The sequence below is a fragment of the Sceloporus occidentalis genome, unplaced genomic scaffold, assembly GCF_023333645.1.
Source record: "Sceloporus occidentalis isolate IW3139 unplaced genomic scaffold, rSceOcc1.0.p SCAF_20, whole genome shotgun sequence".
Lineage (NCBI taxonomy): Eukaryota > Metazoa > Chordata > Lepidosauria > Squamata > Phrynosomatidae > Sceloporus > Sceloporus occidentalis.
Window position 1 is genome coordinate 11502976 of NW_028317000.1, and position 22507 is coordinate 11525482.

General features: G+C 42.5%; 1 protein-coding gene across 1 annotated transcript in view; it reads left to right on the forward strand.

Annotated features, from left to right (window-relative positions):
• The window catches only part of NXF1 (nuclear RNA export factor 1), a 29419-nt gene that overhangs the window by 2222 nt on the left and 4690 nt on the right, over window positions 1-22507 (forward strand). Inside the window, exons 2-20 of the mRNA XM_089482855.1 lie at window positions 3604-3829; window positions 6236-6377; window positions 7274-7357; window positions 9134-9238; window positions 9604-9684; window positions 10840-10909; window positions 11435-11523; window positions 12693-12800; window positions 12895-13004; window positions 15419-15455; window positions 15559-15627; window positions 15831-15886; window positions 16666-16767; window positions 18222-18280; window positions 19749-19864; window positions 20712-20754; window positions 20870-20942; window positions 21827-22009; window positions 22142-22202. Coding sequence (XP_089338981.1) covers window positions 3604-3829; window positions 6236-6377; window positions 7274-7357; window positions 9134-9238; window positions 9604-9684; window positions 10840-10909; window positions 11435-11523; window positions 12693-12800; window positions 12895-13004; window positions 15419-15455; window positions 15559-15627; window positions 15831-15886; window positions 16666-16767; window positions 18222-18280; window positions 19749-19864; window positions 20712-20754; window positions 20870-20942; window positions 21827-22009; window positions 22142-22202 — 1814 coding nt within the window. The remainder of the gene's footprint in view (window positions 1-3603; window positions 3830-6235; window positions 6378-7273; window positions 7358-9133; window positions 9239-9603; window positions 9685-10839; window positions 10910-11434; window positions 11524-12692; window positions 12801-12894; window positions 13005-15418; window positions 15456-15558; window positions 15628-15830; window positions 15887-16665; window positions 16768-18221; window positions 18281-19748; window positions 19865-20711; window positions 20755-20869; window positions 20943-21826; window positions 22010-22141; window positions 22203-22507) is intronic.

Below are 22507 nucleotides of genomic sequence, written 5' to 3' on the forward strand. Positions count from 1 at the left end.
TGTTTCTTTTGTATTTTATTTATTTATTTATTTATTTATTTATTTACGGCATTTATATTATTATTTTTAATTAGATGGTTCCCAGCCCTCAGGCTTACAATCTAAAAAGACAGACACAAAAGGAGAAGGGAATGTTGGTGGGGAAGGGATCAGGTCCAGCAGTTCTTCTCTCCCTCTGAGGCCTGGACCAAGGCAGATGGATTGGAGGGAGGGCTCTGCTTCTTAATCTAGGCCAGGCCAGATGGAGCTGGGCCTGCATCTCAAAACCTGTTATAGTTTAACAATTAGAGCTTCACATAAAAACAATATAAAATTACAAACATTAAAACCACAATAAGAAGGTTGAAATGTAGGTCAGGTCCTGGAAAAGGAGGATGTTCAGTCACTTTGCTATCAGGTCACCTTTTAACCTTCTCTTCTCCAGGCTAAACATACCCATCTCCCTAAGCCTCTCCTCATAGGGCTTCATGGTTTCCAAACCTTCCACTGTTTCGGTTGCTCTCACAGAATCGTAAGAGTTGGAAGAGTTCTCTAGGACCATCCAGTCCAACCCAATTCTGCCAGACAAAAACTCACAATGCATCCCCAACAGATGGCCATCCAGCCTCTCTTTAAAGACATCTAAGGAAGGAGATTCCACTACACTCCGAGGAAGGAGTATGTTCCACTGTCAAACAGCTCTTACTGTCAGGAAGTTCCTCCTAATGTTGAGGTGGAATCTCTTTTCCTGTAGCTTCCATCCATTGCTCCATGCCCTGTTCTCCGGAGCAGCAGAAAACAAGCTTGCTGCATCCTCAATGTGACATCCCTTCAAATGTTTAAACAGGACTATCATATCATCTCTTAACCTTCTCTTCTCTGGGCTAAATATACCCAGCTCCTCTGGGCTAAGTCATGGTTTCTACACACTGCTAGAGCCAGTGTATTGTAGTGGTTTGAGTGTTGGACTACAACTCTGGAGACCAGGGTTTGATTCCTAGCGGCTGGCACTGGGAATCAGGTATTACTGTCAGGAAGATCTTCCTAATGTTGAGGTGGAATCTCTTTTTCTCTAGTTGAATCCATCGCTCATTCTCCTTAGTCTCTGGAGCAGCAGAAAGCAAGCTTGCCCCATCCTCAATATGACACCCCTTCAAATTCTTAAATAAGGCTATCATATTACCTCTTAACCTCCTCTTCTCCAGGGTAAGCATCCCCAGCTCCCTAAGTCTCTCTTCATAAGGCATGGTTTCCAGACCCTTCACCATTTTGGTCACCTTCCTTTGGACACACTCCAGTTTCTCAACATCCTTTTTGAACTGTGGGCAAATCACATTCTCTCAGCCTCAGGGGAAGGCAATGGCAAACCTCCTCTGAACAAATCTTGCCAAGAAAGCCCCATAATTTGTTGTTGTTCACCACCTTTGAGTCAACCTCATTCTTCCTCTTTGTCTACTGCCCTCCGCCTTCCCCAGCATCATTGTCTTTTCTTCTTTTTTGTCTTGTATGTATGTTTTATTCAATTCCTTACATCTTACATAAACGAGCAAACTTACAAACCTAATTACAAACCTACACACTTAAATACCTTCATCATGCAGGACACTCATCCCTCCACATTTGCTGGGATTTGGGGTACAGGACTCTTGTGAATTTGGAAAAACCGCAAATAACAAATAACAAAAACATATGTTTTAACCTGAGAGAACACCCGTCTAGGAATCTCTAGGTCATTCAGTGCGACTTTTGGTTAAAGTTGACCATAGAGTTGCGTTTGAGGACCTAGATATTCCTAGAGAGAATATATTAATAAAATCCGCAACGAGTGTACTTACATTTACTAGTAAAAGGACATCCTAATCCCTTCTTTCTGTATACAAATTAATATTTACCTCACTACTGTTTCTCTGCACATCTCATGGGCCCCATACAGACAGGCCAAAATAAAGCTGCTTTGGCTCACTTTGGAGGTATGCTGTTTAAATGATGCATGCGTCCTAAGAGGCTGGAAGCCACGCCAAAGCCACACTTTAGTCCTAAGGACCAGAGCACAGCTTTGGCCCAGCTTCCGGACTCTTAGGATGCATGCATCATTTAAACAGCATACCTCCAAAGTGACCCGAAGCAGCTTTATTTTGGCCTGTCTATATGGGGCCATTGTTACTCTTTCCGATTGAGGAATTAAGCATTATTGTCTTTTCTAATGAATTGTGCCTTTTCATGATGTGGCTGAAGTATGACAGTCACCTTGGCTTCTAGACAGAGTTCAGGCTTGATCCATTCAAGGACCAATTTCTCTGTCTTTTTGGCAGTCCATAGTATCCTCAGCACTCTTCTCCAGCACCACATCTCAAAATATTTTGATTTTCTTCTTATCTGCTTTCTTCACTGCTTTTTTCATCTCTCACATCTGGACAAAGGGTTGCCATAAGTTGGAAACGACTTGAAGACACACAACACGGTGTAGCGATTAGAGCACTGGAATACAACTCTGGAGACCAGGTTTCAGTTCCCAGTTTGGCCATTAAGCCCACTGGGTGACCTTGGACAAGTTGCATTCTCTCAGCCTAAAGGAAAGGCAGTGGCGCATCTCCTTTGAAGAAACTTGCCAAGAAAATCCCATGATAGGGTCATCATAAACCTTAGGGTCACCATAAGTCCGGAATGACTTGAATGCACATGATAGCAGCAACAGCTAGTGTTCAATCTGCTGATGGTGTCTCTACAAAAATACCATTGGCTTCTTGTTTTGAGTGTTGCAGTTTGGGTTCGGCCATTGTGCCAAATTGAATTCGAGATTCAAATTCTTGTTTGGCAAACGGATTAGCGAATGAAATTTTAAAAAGTCAAGGTATCCTCTGACTGTTAGGACATTCTGTGGAATGCTGCAGTTATTGGGGTATCCAAGGGGTGTTTGTGGTTCTTAGGTAGAGAATTATAGGGCCTCCACAATCTGCAATCCCCAGGATTCCATAGTAATGGCCTTTAAAGTGGAATCAAATGCTAAATATGTCTAGTTTGAAAGGGCCAAAAGGAGAATTTATAATGGTGTCCAGTTGAACATTTTAAGAGGAAGAGTCATGTCAGAATGTTCTTGCAGAGAAAATTCTTCAGCTTCTTTTGGTCACTTGCCGGAGCCCCAGTGAATCAAAGCAAAGGCAAATCTTGTCCAAATTACACTGCAGAAATAACCCAGTTTGAAACTGCTTTAACTGCCCTGGCTCAGTGCTAGGGAATTCTGAGAAGCTTTGCAAAACAGTTAGCCCTCTCTGTCAGAGACCTCTGGTGCCACAATAAACTACAATTCCCAGGATTCCCTAGCACTGAGCCAGGGCAGTTAAAATGGTCTGAAACTGGATGATACTGTATATGATATCCGCTGTGTGTTTTGGACCCTAGTCCAGTATTCAGTTATGGTTTACCAGTGCCTCTGGGAACAGGGCCTGAAAGCAACAGCATCCATCTGTTCATATTCTCTAGCAATTGACATACAGAGGCTCATTATCTCTGAAACTGGATGTGTCAGGTGTGGTTGTTTGTTTGGTTGCTTTGTCTACGATCTTTTACATAAGTGACCTGCCTGGTGACTGCCTCCTGATCGTTTAGTTTGTCATCCTTGTGTAGAACATGATGATCGTGTGGGAGGAGGAGGTGGTGGCGGCGGCGGCAACAGAGGCTTCCCTGGACGGAGGAGAAAAGGCCGTGGGCCCTTCCGAGGAAAAATGTACAGTGAAACGAACCACCATCAGCGGAATTGGAGCAGTGCAGGTCCCGGTCCTCACAACTGGCTGGAGGAAGAGGATGGAGATGTTCTCATGAGCGACGCACATGATGTGCTGCGATCCCGCTAGTGAGTAAAATGTTCTGTTGGCAATAAGTAGATGTGGTTCAGCCTGACGGCAGGTTACTGCTACTCACCCCCAGTTTCCTTTTGTGTGTGTGTGTGTGTGTGTGTGTCAAAGTAACATATTTCAAGAGGAGATGCCAAAAAACACACTAAATATAAATAAAGTTTGGGGTGTGTCATTTTCATGTAAAACTCAAAATTATTGTGCATCCTTGTCAGATTTCTAGGGATGCTTGAAGATTTGGGGAGTCCATGTTCCAGAGTGAACTCACACTTAACAAATCTTGCAATGAGTAGATTGGGCCTGGCCTACTTCAGAAGATACATTCCTATATGAATTCTGTATGACAGTTTGTGAGCCGTTTTTTACCCCTTTCCATATTTTTCTTCCATTGAATCTGGCTGTTTGGAGCAGCTGGAAATGGAAATGGCTTAGGAAGCACAAATGATGATCATGTGCCATCCCTCTTTTATTATTATTATTATTATTATTATTATTATAGTTTATTTCTATAGCGCTGTAAATGTATACAGCGCTTTCCCTCTCAGCATCAGGGAAAGCGATTGTCTACCCATACAGTGTCCTTTTGAGGAATAGTACATTATACTGTACAATCCCATCTGAGCTGTTCTGGTGCCATTTCAACCCTCATGTACCTCTTCTGCTTATTGCTCTCCAGGTGGCTAGATCCCAGTAAAAAAAGGCGAAAGAGGTTAAAATGTACCTTTCAGACTGCCATGCAAAATATACAGTGTTGTTTTTTTTCCTTCTCAAAACACGTTTTTACAAAAATCTGCTTGTGGAAAGATGACAGGCTAGACTATTAAGCCATCACAAGTGAAACTGAAAAATCAGGTTTAGACAAACTGCTACCAACACTAGGAAAGGGAAATTCATTATTTTCTTCTTGAAGATAATTTAAAAAAAAGAGTGGGGTTTTAAAAAAATAATTGTCCCAGTCTGTAAAGAAAAGAAAAAAAATCTGTGACATTTTTTATGAGTAAGCTGTCTGTGTTTGCAATTTTTCATAAGTCTTCTAACCTCAAAAGAGGCTTCTGCAGTTCTTCCAGGTAAGGTAAGTCAACAGTCTTTTAGTTTGTCATTTGTTTAAAGAGAGGGGGCAAATAAATGAATACGCTCATGGTGTGTTGAATGTTGGACTAAGAATCCAGGAAAACAAAGTACAAATCCTCACTCAGCCATAGAAACCCACTGAGTAACCTGGGGCCACAATCTCTCGGTCTAAGGAGAAGGCCATGTTAAATCTCCTCTGAATGAATCTTACCTATTCAATAAATCACAGTCGACTTGAAGACACACAGCAACAAAGAGGCAATATGGTCACATGTTGATAAAGCTGTGCTTCATGATGTCACTAAATCGGTATTTAATGTTGCTTTATAAGTCCTTCCATATAATAGTGAGAATAAGGTGGGGTTGTAGTGAGCCTTGCTTGCCTAACCAGGTTCAGGTTTTCAGCTGTGACAGAGAGTGTGTGTGTGTTTTGCATTTTCCAAAATGGAAAACTAGAGCTATCTGACTTACTTGCTCATATAATACTTAACTGGATGAAAAATTGATGAAGTTAAAAAGACAATAGGAATTCAGTATTCACAATTTGGAAAAAGGAGTAGAATGCTAATTGATCTATATTATTAGGAAAGTTTGAGTGGATAATTATCACTGTACTGTCTGTGCAGCATTCTTTGGTTGCTGCAAGGAGGAATCCACACAGTTTGAGTTACATCCATCACCTCATTCTCGTTTACAAAAAAAGTGGTTTGCAATCTGAATCAATGGATCAATCTGACAGCATAGCGTGGTTTCCACTACATTTGCCCCAATTGCATTTTTCCCCCTGTAAAATAACCCACTTGTGGTTCATATTCACGAATGAATCAGTTCAAAATGGACCTGCTCCAGTTGGCCGAAGGGCAAATTTAAATCGATTCCAATCTGCATCTGATTCACATTTGCACAGAATCAATTTATCCCAAAAAATGCAGAAAACAGCATCAAAAAGATTCAAGTTAAATGGGTCTAGCACGTGGCCCCCTTCACTGAATTGGTTTAGCAATTCAATTTAGGTGGGAACCAGGCCATTTGAACCAATTCAAACCGAATTGCAGTCCAGTTTAAAAGGTAGTAGGAATGAGGCCCAGACAAAGGCAGGGAATCATATGGCCTAAAGCTTTGCTGACAGATTACTTCTTGTGGCCTCTCCTTCCAGTTTTCTTCCACTTGCACTGTTGTCAAAGCAGTTAATACTGCTTTGTTGTCCAGACAGCTACCCTGTGAAGTAGAATAACATGTTAATCTGCAAGCCTATTCATTGAGCAGAATCTTGGGGTTTGCATATTGGAATTAAATACGTTGTGTATGCTTTATACCATTTTCCTATTCTTTAGCACTCCTTATGGGCAGCGTCCAAACCGACCAGATCGGGGAAGTCTAAGCAATGTTAATCTCACAGTGAGACGGAATCTGAATATTCCCGACCGGAATGTTCCCAGGAATACCGCCAACAAACAGTCCTGGTATAAGATTACGGTGAGTCATATATGGAAAGGAGATGAAAGTGGAAGTAGGGAGGGATAGTGATAACAATCCAATAAAGTGCATTTTCAAAAAATCAAAGACAGTAAAATAAAAAATAAGAACATATAAACTCTGAACCAAGAGCTAGAATTAAAATACATTAAGTTGAGTCATACTTTAAGTGCTGTCTAAATTTTTTAAAAATCATCCCCTGACAGCAAAAGTGTATTGGAAGAAAAGGCTATGTAGGTCACCGTAGAGAAGACAATTCGACAGTTTAGATGCAACACTTGAAAACTTCCTTCCCTGTGTTTTTGCCTGATGTGACATGGGTTTTGGCTGACTGAGGAAAACCTCTCTGGAATTTGCTGATCACTAGGGCAGGCTGAAACAGGAAAACACTTTCCTTTGGGTAACCTGACTCCCCCAAGCCACTACGGGTTTTACAGGTAATTGATAGCACCTTTGATTTGGATGCAGAAACAAACCAGGCACCAGTGTATCTGTACTGAGGAATTATGTGCTCCCTGGACAATAGTCTGTCTGCATGGTGGTAGGAGTTTTTAAACAAGGAGCTTTCCACTGCCTCTTTTGGGCTCAGTGAAACAATGTGGCCTTGTCATGATATTCCCATTTTTTCACTTTACCCACTTGTTTCCCTCTGTTAGATATAATAAATCTGAGAGGTTAGGGATTGAGGATATAGGTGGTGGACCACACGACCCCCTTGAATGTTCCAGGTTTAAGGTTCAACCCTTCTAGTGTAGGAGAAAGATTCTTCCCTTTCATGTATTAAAAAAAATCTAAGTGGCTGATGAACTCAGTTATAAACTAATTTTCTTTAAAACCTTATTATTACTGATTTAGATGTGCTCGAGTTAACTGTCTCCTCTGTCATCGTTTTTCAGATTCCCTATGGAAGGAAATATGAGAAGGCCTGGCTGATAAATGCCATTCAGAACTTGTGCACCACCCCCTTCAGTCCTGTAGAGGTAAGGTGAAGCATGAGCGTGTTCTTTCCAGATATTTCCTTGTTTTTCACAGGGAGATTGTTTTGTACAGTGATTCCTAATTCCCCCCCCCCCCTTGAAGCCACTGTGTTTGATGTGTCTAGATTTCTACACCAGCATTTTGCAAACTGTGATAGGCCTTTTGGATATATTGGACTATACCTCCCATCATCCCTGTCCAGCATGAGGGTGATGGGAGTTGTCATCCAACAAAACTGGTCAGCTGTGGAAGCCAGCCAGGCACCAATTGGCAAGAGGAGAAGATATATAGCATTCTCTACCTCTCTCTTCTTCAGTCAGTATTTTGCCAGTGATGTTCTGAGGATAGGCTTGCCATATCCCGGTGGGGGGCGTGACTTTCCCAGTTTTGGACCATGCTGCACGGTCACGGTCCGGTTTTGCCTCTCTCCCGGGATGCCCCCCCCCCCGGGTTAGAGCGCCCCCGCTCTTACTTGCCGCCGCTGTGGCTGTTTTTGTTTGTGCAGCGGCTCTTGCCGCCGCCGCCGCCAATGTGGCTGTTGATGTGGCCCCTCTGGCTGCTGCCGCCACCATCAAAGCCTTTGGCACCCGCCCAGGCCCTGTGCCCCGTGCGAGCAGGGTTCTATCGGAGGCTGGAGCTCGTCCTATGGCTGGCAGGCTGGCCATGTGGGCCGCTGAGGGACTGAGGCAGCGGGCAGAGGTGGGCAGCGAGAAGCAGCAGCAGCAGAAGCAGCCGACCACTCGCCTCTACCTCCTCCTCCTTCGCCGCCTCCTCCGCCCTCTCCCTTTCCATGGCTGCAGCTGCTCATGCAGCCGGCCGGCTACCCTCCTCGTCCTCCTCCGTGCGCTTCTTTCCATGCATCGCGCGCTGACCTAAAAAGGGAGCTTGTCCCCTTAAGGAGGCAGAGCCTCGGAGGAGAAGGCGGAGTGGAGGAGGACTCTGGGCGAGGGGAAAGGGCTCTTTGCTGGCCCCATATGGCTCCAAGCAGCAAGAGAGTGCTTCCCAAACTCTACTTTTTTGTTTTTTAGGACTTCAACTCCCAGAAGCCTCAGCCAGTTTAGCCAGCTGGCAGGGTTTCTGGAAGCTGTAGTCTAAAACACCTGGAGAGCCCAAGTTTGGGAATCACTGACAAAACGAAAAGCAGGAGGAGGAGAGTGGCCATTTCCGGTCAGCCTTCTTTATTTATTTCTTTTTTCAGCGCAGGGTTGTGTAAAAGAGTCAGTCTGGCTTCAGTGTATTTATTTTTATTTTATTTTTGGTTAATTTTATTATTAATAATATATGTGTTTCCCTTGTTTTTTATTTTTTTTTTTGGTTAATTTTATTATTAATATATAAGTTTGCCTGTCTAGGAATAATGCCAAAATGTCCTCCATTTTGATCATGCCTAAGAAACATGCATTTATATTAACATTTTTTTTAAAAAGCATCAAACTTTCCGCGTGTCCTCCATTTAAAAAAAATGTGCCCTACATTTGAAAATGTTGTCCTACATTTGTCCCGGTTTGGAGGTCCCCACTTATGGCAACCCTATCTGAGGAGAATGCTCTAAGAGGGTTAGAACATGCTGATGGGGACAGAAGTTCTATCTTTTATGGGATCCCCTTTAACTAACATTGTGGTGGCAGTCATGGCTGGTGGAAAGTTGTTCTCTTTCTCCAACCCACATCAAATAATTCAAGCAACGTATGCTAGGGCTCCATAGCTTTTAAAGATAGGTTCCTCCTCTGTTTTTTTTAAAGCTATTTCACACTAATCAGTTTTGTTTCCCTTCACAGTTTCACTACGCCAGTAATCGAGTACTGTTTTACGTGGACGAAGCTGCTGTGGCCAATGCCCTCAAACAGGCATCAAGGAGGATTGTTGCACCAGATGGCTACAAGGTTTGTTTGTCATTTGCCCTGAAGGGCAGGGTGGTGAGAACAGTAAGGAAGAGTTAAAGCAATGGTTCTCAACCTTTGGGCTTCCAGATGTTTTGGACTTCAATTCCCAGAAGTCCCAGTCAGTATTCTCATTGTTCTGGGAGTTGAAGTCTCGAAAATCTAGAGGACCAGTTGTTGAGAACCACTGAGTTAGAGAAAGCAGGTCCAGAACAGTGGAATGTTAGTGGACAGTTTCAGATTTGATCCATTATTACCCTTTCCTTGTCCTGTAGCAAGATTGGCATCCTTGTCTTGGGCAGAGTTCCCTTTGCTGGCTTAACTTGCAACATCTCGTCACCACAGCCTCATGTTGTCCATTGTTTCAGGTGGTGCTAATCGTGAACCCGTGCCCTCAGCCTCCAAGTGTCTATCGTGATCTAAAACCAGAGGAAAATGAGCAACTGAAGGTGAGTACAATGTGTTGGAGCTCTGCTTTTATCATTCCATTTGCTAGTCAGCCTTATGTTCCTAAATTGGAATGTATTAAGTGCTTTCTGTGAGCCTGTCTTAAAGAGTTTCAAAGAGTTTGGGTATTCTGTATTTGGGTCTTGCGTATTTATGTGCTCTTCTCTCCTCCATCAGCTTTGTTGTTTTGCTGGGGGTCATTCCCCCCCCCCCCCCCAAATTCTCAATATTCATTAATTCTGTTTTGTTTTGTTTTTCATTCACACTTTCAAAACTGCCAGCAGTCTGGACAGCTTGGCCAGGCTCTGAGCCTATTAGGCTTGATAGCAAAATTACTGATCAAAACAGATTAGAGGAAGGTTGACCCAGAATCTAAGAGGATTCTGATGCTGGGGGGCAATGGAAAGGTTCACAGGGGAAAGGTCTGGTGGGGTGGAGGCAGTAATGTGTTCACAAAATGTAGTTTAGAGATGGAGAAAATGAAAAATTTTAAGATTTCCAGAATTTACAGTAATATGGGGGGAAAACTAAAAAAATGCAACATTAGCATCCTTTACAGACTGGAAGTTATTTTCTTACTTTTAGGAATATAACACATTATATTTGGCATGAAAGTATCTTGTTTGATATATTAAAGTATAATTTATTCAGGGGGGAAAATTACAAATCGAATTGACTGAAGTGTTTTTACAAATGGAGCTTTTAGAATGCGCATATGCTTGAAGCACCTACCTCCTAAGTAACTAATAAAAAGGTTAGGTAAAAAGATCTCCAGTGAACTTAAAACTAACAAATCATCTTAAAGCTGAAGACAAAGGAAAGAGAAAGGAAGAGATAGAAAAGGGGGAGTTTTTATATGACCACTGACCCTACTGTTTCCGCAGGTCTCATGGTCTGGTTGCTTACATGCACACAGTGTTTATGAACATGCATTCAATATATAGAAGAGCAAATGGGGAAGCCTGAGCTATAGAACTCAGAATATGTATAGTCATGCAATGTAAAATCTTCGGTTGGTCTAACTGAAAAGAGGGGTGAGATTTGATTTTTCAACAAGGATAAAGTGAGACTCGGTCTTTCATTTGTGTTGAGAAAGGAAGAGTGTTTTCCTGCTTTAGCTTCTGTTTCATTATTTGACGTTTTCTTTCTGCTTGCAGCTTTGCATGAGTAAAAGATATGATGGTTCCCAGCAGGCTTTGGATTTGAAGAATATTCATGCAGATTCAGGTGAATCATGATACCTGTTTTCTTTTTTTCATTGCTGGGGATGCTTTTCTAGAAAACTAGAATTAAGATTGGTGTTACCCTTCATTTAGAATGGGTAAGCAATACACAGTCTATTAGCCCCATGGTTTTGTGGCCTCTAGGGTTAGTAGCATGAAATTTTGGTAACTTGACAGTAAAATAAAGGCTCCTCAAGTGCCTTATTCTAGCAAGAAAATTTGATTTTGGAAGTTGGAAGTAGTTTTCCCACAACATTTCATTGCTGTGCGCCTTGAAGTACAGCTTGCAGTGGGATCCAGGGGCCCAGAATTTCCTGTGGAGCCACTGAAGTTCCCATCCTCTGACTTTAGATTGAACACCTGAGGGCAGAGAAAACTGAATAATCCCTCCCTTGCCTCAGAATTTACTTTTCTTAGGGCAAAGATCTTGTCCTAGACTCCTGTTGAAGACACCATCTTGTCTGTGATGGGTTTCTGGGGGCATACGGCTGGGAAGAAGTAAAATTAATTCTACTTTTTTGTTCTTCAGATCTAGTAGCACAAAACATTGACATGGTGTTGAATCGCCGATCCTGCATGGTAGCTGTGCTGGAGATCATTCAAGAGAACATCCCTGAGGTCAGCTGTTTTCCTTCCTTCCTTCTTTACATTCCATCTAATGCTTTGGGGTTGCTAGTCTTCTCAAATGTCAAGCTAAAAAGTTCCCATTTAAAGAATATAGGCCTATTCAGAATTGATATGACCCATGAATAAGTTGAGGGTAAAACTTGGGGAAATCTAACAAATTATGTAAAGGACGAAGCGAAGGAAAATAATGCCGAAGAACTTACAAAATTCCAGCAGGCATAACTGTTTGTGTTCACAGTACAGGCTGGATGGATGAGAGAATAGAGGGGATTAGTGTTTCCAGTACAGATTATATTCTTGTCTTTCACCAGGAGATGTTTCTTTTTAAAGTAAGAGTTAAAAGTACAGTACTCACATTGACCCGTGGATAAGGCCACTCAAGTTTTTTGGATCAATTTTTTGACCTAAATTTCTAGACTTATACATGAGTATATACAGTAGTTTCTAAAATTGATGATCTTACATGGTTGGGCATTATTGGAACAGAATCTTGAAAGAGAGAGTGGCTTTGGGTTTGATCCAGCATTAAAGCTCTTATGTTTTCTGCTTGAGACATGCTGGAATGTTTCAGTTTTCCCCTGGAAGGGCAGATCTCAGGACAGACAAGCTGGGAAGGGTATGTGCACCAACCCCACTGCTTTCCCGGTCCTCCTGGGAAAAAGAGATGGATCCATCCACCCTCCCTTTTCCAAGGTGGATGGGTGCCTGGGCAAGACAGGCACCCATCTGCCTGGGAAAGAGAAGGGGAACCAGTTAAAGGGACTGGAGGACTGGGGAGGAAAAGAGGTGTGCACACCTGCTCCTCTTCTTTCACCCACCCCTCCCTTTAAGTGGCTTCCCCATTGGGGGGGGTTATTTGTGTTTTGCCCACATTTACAGGGGTCTTGCACCCCTAACCCCTGCAAATGTGGAGGGTTGAGTGTAGTACTGGGTTTTTTTTCAGACTGGTTTTTAAAATCATTTTTATCTGTATGTTTTCAATTGTTTATAAATGTTCTTCATGATTTAATTCCAATTTAATTTTGATCTGTACTTTTAAAGTGCATTTTAATTGTAAGCTTTCTTGAGTCTCATTTTTCTAGCGGCGATGATGGTGAGATAACAGATTTTTTTCCTTCCTTCTGTTCCCTGCCTTGTCTCTGTTTTCCTCACCTTTATAGCTCCTTTCTTTGAACCTGAGTGAGAACAAGCTCTATCGACTGGATGATATGGCTGACCTGCCCATGAAGGCTCCCAACCTGAAGATCCTCAATTTATCTGGCAACCAAGTGAGCCCTGTTATGTTCATCAGATTGATCCTCTCTTTTGAAAAATGACCACTCTTTTACTCAAGTCTCTGTCCTTCTCTCTTATTCCATTCAGTTGAAGTCAGAACGTGAGCTTGACAGGTTGAAAGGCTTGAAGCTTGAAGAACTGTGGCTGGACAGCAACCCACTGTGTGATAACTTTCGGGACCAGTCCACCTACATCAGGTGAGGTGCAGCTCAAGACTGCCTTAACTGACTGGACTGACACATTCCATCCTAAGTTTGGTCCCACCTTACTCAGAGGACAGCGAGACACAATGAAGATGTTCCAGCTACTTGTCAGGAGACAATCCCCTACATAGTTGTGCTGGGTTGATTGATTTGTTGCCATCTGCCTTTGTCATGGCAACTTTTCTTTGAGCTTGCCCAAAATACACTCTACATTCCTGATTCTGATTTGTGATACTTGTGACCACAGTTTCATTTTAGCTAGATTGGAGTACTGCCTCACTCTTCACTTCCCCAAATATTAGCATTATCAAGTTGTTAGCTATTTTTTTTGTTTTTTTTTCCAAGTGATCTCCTATATACTACCATCCTGCTTCCCAGTCTGCCCTGCTGTTCCTCTCATAAAATCTTGCTGTTTCTTCCTCTTCCCCTGCTATTTCTTGTCCTCTCTTTCATTTCACCCTCTGCTCTCTGCCTTCAGGCTCTAGGGACCTCTGGATGTACAGCCTTTTCCATCCTCTTCAGTTCCCCTTTTACACACCACCACTTCTCCTGTTCAAGTTTGCCTTGCTCTGCCAACTTGATGTGGCCTTACCTTTCTCATTTGTACTGAGAGCGCTCTCATGCCATACCAGAAGGTAACATATTGCTCAGAGGCACATAAAGCATATATTTTGGAATTCAACTCAACCTGCGAAATCCTGAGGTACCTGTGGATGATGCCTTTGGCCTTACAGATGGCTGGTTAGCCAATGACGGGTAAGATTCCTTGTGAGAGGAACAACCTAAGACAGGCACAGTCACACAGTGGCCAGACAAGCCCTTCCACCTGCTTCCGGGGAAGATGGCAGACAAGGCAAAAGTACCTCATTTATATGGTTGTTTGTCAGCAGGGTACATTTGAACAGCCTTAGTTCTGTTTCCAGAGAGGAGACATTTGTTTCTTGATGAGCAGGAGCAAAGATTGTGCTACCTCTGAGCTGGAGCAGAAGCAGATAGAAAGGAATAAACTTGTTGCATGCAGGTTATATGTCAGGTTATAAGTCTGAGGTCTTTTAGGCATGGACAAGGCACTTGTATCTTCTTAGGGTGGGTGTGAGAGGGGTGATACTGAGGATGGATGAGGCTGTACAATCAGTGTGAGGGGTTTCCTGGCCTTTTGTCTTCATTTCCCTTCAGTTTCTGCTGTCCTCTGCTTCTCATCCCAACTGTCTTTCACATTCATTAATTAGATTTGGGCCTTGATACAGGAACCCTCCCAAAGCTGTTTTAAGTTGGGTACCAGGAAGTTGGCTCAGCCATCTCCATGACTAGTGGGAGTTCTTGTCCATTCCCCCTACTTTCCCTTCCCTTCCCCTGGCCTCTGGCCACTGTGGAGCACTTCTATAAATGAGCCATGTGGGTGAGTATAAGCTCAGGTAAGTGTAGAAGGAACCCTTCAGCAGTGTGGCTTTTTGACACATCTGCATCTCATGCTTATGAGCATGTGTAAAACTACAATGGGAGATGACAAGATTTGGACCGATTATTTTACTTAACTAATATTTTCTGCTCTGGTCCAAAACTGTAGTCTGTCAGATGCTAAATGGTGGAGCAGACTATCAGTGTTATTCTTGTTCTACAACAAGGAGCAGAACTTTAATAATGTAACTGATCTATACATCTTATATTCAGAACTGACTGGAAAAGTGATGTAATATTTCTCTGTCTGATTCCAGTACATAGAGGAAAGAATATCAGCTTGCATCAGGCTGATATTCAGTATGGATTGTAGACGTTAATCTCAATATCAACTATGTAAAATAAAACCCCCAAAAGCCAAGCCTAATGCTCTGCTGTACAAAGCCAATTCACACTTGTTTAAAATGCTTGTGTGTGAATTTCTTAGGCTTTCAAAGAAGCATACAATTTGACAGCCTTTTAATGGGGCTTTCATTTAAAGATCCTGGTCAGTAGTGCCACCACTTTCTTAGCCTTATGTGATGCTTTTTAAATTTTTACTTAGAAAGCCTAATTAAGGGAGATGAACAATACCTGCTTATTGTAGAACTCTCTCTCTTTTTAAAAGAAGTCACATTTGGGAGTTGGAATCCAGGCAGTGAGATGTTGTAATGGCTAATCTATGGGCTTGCAGAGCAATAAATATGAACCCTCTTATTCTTGAGAGTGGTTGAATGAGCTTCTCACTCCAGTCCATTACCAGTATCCCGATTTTAAGGTCCAGAGAGGAGGCTGTTGGATTGGAGGAAGGTACAAGTGCCTAGGAATATAACAGATGGGATTGAGTTAAGAAGATAGTGATGGAGACCAAACGATAGGCCACCAAGGCAGGCAGATAGGCTGGCCATGTACAGGGGCAGGAGGTCTCCTTGGGACACAAAACTGTTTCACTTCTTTTCCCTTTCTGACAGTGCCATCCGAGAACGGTTTCCAAAACTACTGAGACTGGTGAGTTGAGCTGTAGAAATGTCAAGTGGAAAGTTTGGTCATGAACTCACTGCTGTGCATTTGACATTGCGGATATATTACAAGTCTGCCTCTCCTTTCATAGGACGGTCATGAACTCCCTCCTCCTATCACTTTTGATGTTGAAACACCAACCACCCTCCCTCCAAGCAAGGTACAGAAACAAAGGTGGAAGGGAGAAAGGGCAGGTGTTGCTATCAAAGTGAAAAGGCTAGCACCTTCTGAGTTTTGGCCTTAGTAACTTTGCATGGTCTGGGTTCATTGGAAGAGCAACAGTATGGGAGGACTTGGGAAATGTTTGGAAGGTTGAGGTGTGGACCAGGTTAACTGGCTTCTCTTTTTTATTCTCCTACTCAGGGCAGTTATTTTTGCTCTGAGGGCTTGAAAGTGCTGATTGTACAGTTTCTGCAACAGTAAGTATCCAGCTGTTAAATCATGTTTTTGCATTAACTAGGTATTTTGTATTTGTAAAATATACTGTCTTCAGGTTGACAGTCTGAAGGACTAGATTCACACAGGAGGGGGAGCTCCATCTTTTTTCCTTCTTCCTGAGTGACTGTTTGGCTGTTTGCCCCATCCTACTTCTGTTGCAGTGGTGGCCTACTTCACACTTTTTGGCATAATCTCATTGTAAGTGAGTCTGTATTTGGCTATACCACTACAGAATGAAAGTAGGGATGGCATACCATGCCCCTCAGTACAGAGAGAAGGGAGAAAATCCCCAAATATAAAAAAAAAATGTTGGCAAGGAAGAGCACATGCTACCTTTCTATGTGAAGGAGCTTTTTGTCATATGGAGGTGTTTAATGTAGGAGCCAGTGTGGTGTTGTGGCTTGAGCGTTGTACTATGACTCTGGATAGCAGGATTCAAATTCCAGCTCGGCCATAGAAACCCACTGGGTGACCTAGGGCAAGTCACACTCTCTCAGCCTCAGGGTGACAATGGCAAACCCCTTCTGAAGAAATTTGCCAAGAAAACCCTGTGATAGAGTCACCATAGGTTGGAAATGAAGGCCCACAGCAACAACGTAGTTTAGTGGATTCTCCTGCTTTTTCTCTGAAGTAATATAGCCTAGATATTTGATCGGTATACCACATCACTTTAGAACTAAGTTTAAAGCAAATATACCTCCTTCCATCTTTTATTTATTGGAAGAATTTTTACAAATGAAGTCTGTGTTTCCCCCTACAGATATTACACCATCTATGACTCTGGGGACCGGCAAGGGCTGTTGGATGCCTATCATGATGGAGCATGTTGCTCCTTGAGTATTCCTATAGCAAACCCTTGCAGGTATGTTGCTGCTTCCAAGCTATCTTCCCTTGCTCTGAGCATTAGCACTATGTATTGGCTTAGCATAATAGACTCTAGGTTTTGGTATGGTATGGGGTAATGGTTTTGTAAACATAACTAAACAGTTTAGAGCAAACGGATATGTATACCTCCATTCCCTACTGGCAGAGAAGGCCACCCAGGGAAGGCAAAGGATCACAAGATGTAACTTAAGTCTTTTCCCTTTGATCCTTAGCTCCTTTGTGCAGTTCTTTTGCCTTGCTTTCCCCAAAACAGGCTCCTCTGCTGTTTCATGCCTATTTCTTCATGTTTTCTTTCTTTCCCTCTGTATTTCTTTGGCTGCTACCAGCCCCACACCCTACAAAAAGCCTTTCAGTTCTTTCCTTTCATTCTCTTCAAATGTGTTTTCCCCCTCCCCTTCCTTTAGAAAGGCTTAAGCCTTGTTCCTTTGTCACTCCTTAAACTGTCTTTTTCTTTGCTTCCTTTTGTTATTTATAGAGAATGGGGAAGGTTTCTGGGGCATCAGGAAAACCCAATATCCCCTCTTCTAGTTCCCAGTCAGTAACTAAGCATGTCTATAGAGAGATCTTGTAGCACCTTTGAGACTAACTGAAAGAAAGAAATTGGCAGCATGAGCTTTCATAGACTTCAGTCTGCTTTCTCAGATGCATTTGGTGGAGTGGAAGCCAGATACACCAAATGCGTCTGAGGAAGGAGACTGAAGTCTATGAAAGCTCATGCTGCCAATTTCTTTCTTTCAGTTAGTCTCAAAGGTGCTACAAGATCTCTCTACGTACTGATTCTGCAGACTAATACAGCTATATCTTTGAATTCTACCACTAGGGTAAGCATGTCCATGTTATGAGGGATGTCAGAGCCCTCTTACTGCCTCCTCCAGGAGCCATAAAGAGGCACATCCATTCATCTGCTTTGTTGTTGTGCCTGCCTTCTTCACAGCTGTGTGCCAGTAATGCTGCAGAGGTTATTGTGTTAGGGACAAGCGCTTCTGTTTCCCCTATTGCTGAAGCTGCATCCATCAGAGCCGTCTGTGCTCTTCCTTGCCATCATGTGTCTCCCAACATATATAGAAACCTGGGTATGTCCCATTCTTGGATGGCTCCTCCCCATTACCAGAGAATGGTACATTGGGAACTTACTGGGAAGGTCCATTCTTGCCAAAGAGAAGGAGACGTCTCTCCCATCGTTGTGGCAAGCTTTTTCTTTTTCTGGCACTTTCTTTCCATTTTTTTGTTCTTTCCCTGGCTTTTCTATCGAACTGAACAACGGAGCTAGGGATCCAGTGGGGGGGGGGATCAATCACTTGGTCTCTCGTCTTGCCTGGGCAGCAAAGGTTAACCCATTCTTGTAGGTATGTCATAATATTAAAAAGAAAAAAAGCCTGGGAAGTGTTCTAAGTGGGATGCTCAGGGTTTTTGGTTTGTTTTTGCTTGCAGGAGCACTTTGGCTGACTACTTCAAAAGCAGCAGAAATGTGAAGAAACTGAAGGATCCACGTAAGCAATAGCATCTAACTGCAAAATGGTTGGGATGAGGAAGCAGATGGATGCATAACAGCAGAGTCTTAGGAAGTGCAGCCTGCTGTTTGTACCATCCTTGACCACCAGCATGCAGAATTTTCAAGTAGTTCTTTTTGATTGAGGTATTATGCTTCATGGCTGGGCTCTGCTCAGCTCAAGGAAGAGAGCTATACTCTTGAAAGGATTTGGGACAATAGGCAGATTCACAAAAAGCTGTTTTGATTCCTTCATTTACAATTCCTCACAGTTCTTTGTGTTCCAAGTTGTGAAAAGGTCTGAAGAATAAGAAAGCTTTTTATGTCAACAAAGATTTGAAGTGGAAGGAATAAGTGGCTCTCTTCATGAGTCTGGAAAACATTCATTTCTATATTTCCATTATATTACCTTGCTAAACGAGGGAAACAGAAACTGAACCTAGATTATATGGAATCAATTTGCCGTTTCATCTGGCCGAGTATTTTAAGAACTTGGCTGTTAATTAATCGTAGACTTTTACTAAAGCCAGATTTAATGCTTTTTTCCTGTGAAATGCTGGATTTCCTAATGTCCCTTATACTACAAATTTATGTCCTTGCAGTAACCAGGAAGTAGAATCTACAAAGCACATACTTTAGTCTTGTGAATTTCACAAGTAGGTTCAGCAACATATGATTAATCCATTAATAGCAAGCCTACCCTGACAATTGGCCCACTATTATGTCAGATTCTTATTAGAAAATCAGAATCCCAGTGTGACTTTGGTTGTGGCCAGTTTTTTGTCTTGAGGTGGTCAGGAATAGAAAACAATCAACTTCTGTATTGGGGAAAATGTTTGAAATAATCCTTATATTCCTAATTTCTTTTGTATGTTGTGAATCTGAACTCTCTGGGTCTCCAGATGGTAATAAAGTGTTGTTGTTGTTATAACTAAACAATAATTGTTAAAAAAAGAAACAAAAGCACCACTTCAGGGTAGAAAAAATAACAAGCCTTACAAAACAGAAAGAAACACTTTACTATTCATTTTACTACTACATTTTCCCCAACACAGAAGTTGATTATTTTCTAATCTTGACCGCCTCAAGACAAAAAACTGGTAACAACCAAAATCACACTGGGATTCTGGTCTTCTAATAAGGAGAGTGTTAAAAGGAGAGGAAGATGGAGCACCACATGAAGGAAGACCAGGTCCCTCATCTCAGCCATTCTAATCCACTCTAATGATTAGCCAGAAAATAAAACTTGTAAAAGCCTATCTTGGGGCTTTGGCAAGTTTTCCCCCCTCCTCTGTGCTTTTCATAGTTATGGAGATCTGTGTTTCCTAACCATGCAGTCTTCAATTGCTTTTGGAGGGCATCTCCTTCATGGAGGAAGTGCTCCCTTCCAGAGATCTTAGTGTATCTCTGCCTTGGACTGCTTTGGAAATAAACAGTGACCTTTTGTGCTGTCTACTCTTTACCCCCAGACATGCGCTTCCGGCTTCTCAAGCACACAAAGCTGAGTGTTGTGGCTTTCCTCAGTGAGCTTCCCAAGACTCAACATGATATTAATTCCTTTGTGGTGGATGTCTGTGCACAAACGGTGAGTGAGAAGAAGGAACTAGCCAAGTACATACCCCCATCAGAGGAAAGCAGAATCCATGATTACACTCAGCCCTCCACATTTGCAGCTTTGATTTTTGTGGATTTGGTTGTTTGCATATTTCATTATTATGTTCTCTCTAGCAATCTCTAGGTCCTCCAGAGAAATTTTGCTGGCAGTTGACCATAGAGTTTCACTGGGGAACCTAAAGATTCCTAGAGAAAGCACTTCTCTAGGCATTTGTAACATGATTCTGTGGTCAAATTCTGGCAGATGTTGAGTACAGAATTTTGCTGGAGGACCTAGAAATTCCTAGAGAGGTGTTCTCTCACGTTAAAAAAGTACCGTTTATTTATTGCAGTTTTTTCATTTTCATGGGGGTCCTGTGCCCCTAACCCAAGTGAATGTGGAGGGACAAGTGTAACATGTCGGGGTATTGGGGAGGGGGTTTGGCATCCCTTGCAGGTTGGTAGTTTGAAGCCTCCCTAGTTGCCCTCTTCCAATGAGTCAAACTATGTGCCTTCAAACTCTTGGAATTCTGTAATGAGAAAAATTGAGTTCTGTAATAACCAATATATATCCCCCTTATGCGGCTCACTTTCAGATAAACTGTGGACATAATTTTATTCCAGTAAGCTTTTGCAGAATTTCATCCTTTCCATATCTTTTAGACTGCTAATGTTGTTTTAGTCTTTTAAACCAGTTTCAATTGATCCAGTTGTAAATCATTCTTATCATGGTAAACTGCAGGTTCCATATTTTGATGACAGATTGATTTAACATCTGTGAGAGTTACTTCCATAGGCCTCTGTAGTTTGAAAACCTTGGTGTCTTTTGTCAATTTCAGAACACGCTGCTTTGTTTCACACTGAATGGCATTTTCAAGGATGGTGAGTATGCTCTTAATATCCCCTTTGTGCCAGATCCTACAGTGCTGGCTATCTAGTGCATGTTCACAAAGTGGCCACATTGAAAATTCTGTTCTGCTCTTTTTAAATTTTACAGTGGACAGCAAGTGTCGGGACTCGGTGCGAGCCTTCACCCGCGTCTTCATCACTGTGCCTGTTGGCCACAATGGGTAAGGGAATGAGCTTTAGACCAGTCCTGGGATCACATGACACATGTGTCTGTAAAAGAACAGGTATTGCGAATTGCAGAAACAGTGTAATATTTATCGCAATAGGAGATGGCTCTTGCCATGTTTTCAGGAGCTGGGGAAATCTGTTGAAAGAACTCAGGTCTGGTGTTTGGCCCTAGTCATTGGTTCCTCCGAGTTATGTTTCACATCTATTGCCAGAATAGGTGGAGTTTGGATCGTAGTTTACTAGTGGCTTGGATTCTTGCAAAACAAAAAAGGCTCAACTAAGTGGGTGTCAGCTTTTCAATGTCTGCAGGAAAGGCACCATTCAACTAGACACTTGAGTCTATAAGGAGGAAAATGACAGGTTGCTTTAACTTTTACCTGATTGTTGGGGCACACAAAGTTTAGGGAATACAGACCATCAAGACTAAGATAAGTTCTTATCCTGGCTGGAATGGAATTCAAGTCCCCTAGTTCCTGTACAGTCTAGTTGGCTTTATATAGGAACAGGGTCGGTTGGTCAAAGAACATCATACCAGAATATCTCATTTTCACTATGGTTTTAGAACCCATTTTCCAGAACACTGTTGTTTCTTAATGTTTGAAGCACTTTTGGACATATCTGTAATCCACTTCTAGGCTACTTAGGACCTTGAAAAGCAGAAGTTGGTCTTTTTGCTGCTTCTCTTATGTACAGGAGGATCCTGCAGTGCTACAAGGGAAAGAAATTTTCAGGAGAGCTGGGATATGTTAACTCATGTTTCTCAGTCTCCTGCCATAAAATTCTGGCCATCACATCATCACCTTTTCCCCCTCAAGTTCGATAGCTGAACAGCATTTTGGTTTGCATCCCGTTCAGTACCTCTTTCCTCCTCTCACAGGCTGTGCATTGTGAATGACCAGCTCTTCATTCGTAAGGCCACTAACATGGAAATCCGCAAAGCTTTTGTCATGCCAGCACCCACACCTTCTTCCAGTCCTGTGCCCACACTCACAGCGGAACAACAGGAGATGTTGCAAAATTTCTCGCTGCAGTCTGGAATGAACCTTGAGTGGTCTCAGAAGTGAGTAGGGGTCAGCCTGGAGGAGGGGGGGACTTAACCTGGTGTGGCAGGGAGGGAAAAGAATGGTTGTAAACTGAGAATAAGGAGATAACTCATGGCTTTGTGATCTGTTTCTCCCCTCCAACTGCCAAGGTGCCTTTTGGACAATGATTGGGACTATGCTAAAGCGGCCCATGCCTACGGCCAGCTCAAGGTGAGTACTCTTCTACAGATTCACAGCCTACATTCTTATACAGTTACACTGTCTCTGAAAGAAGAGCAGTTAAGATCTTCGTGCTCATACTTGGCTTTGATTTGAGGGGATGTGGCTTATGAGGAAATGATGCGCCATACTAGTTAATGGCCAGCACTGCAGTTGTACCAGATTTTGTTGGTGCAATGTGGTTTGGGCATATTCCTTGTTACTGTTCAGTGACAACTGGTAGAAGTGATGGTTTATTAGTGCAAACAAATGAATAAATCTGAAATGCTTGGCCTTCTTTCTGTAATGTGTTTGCA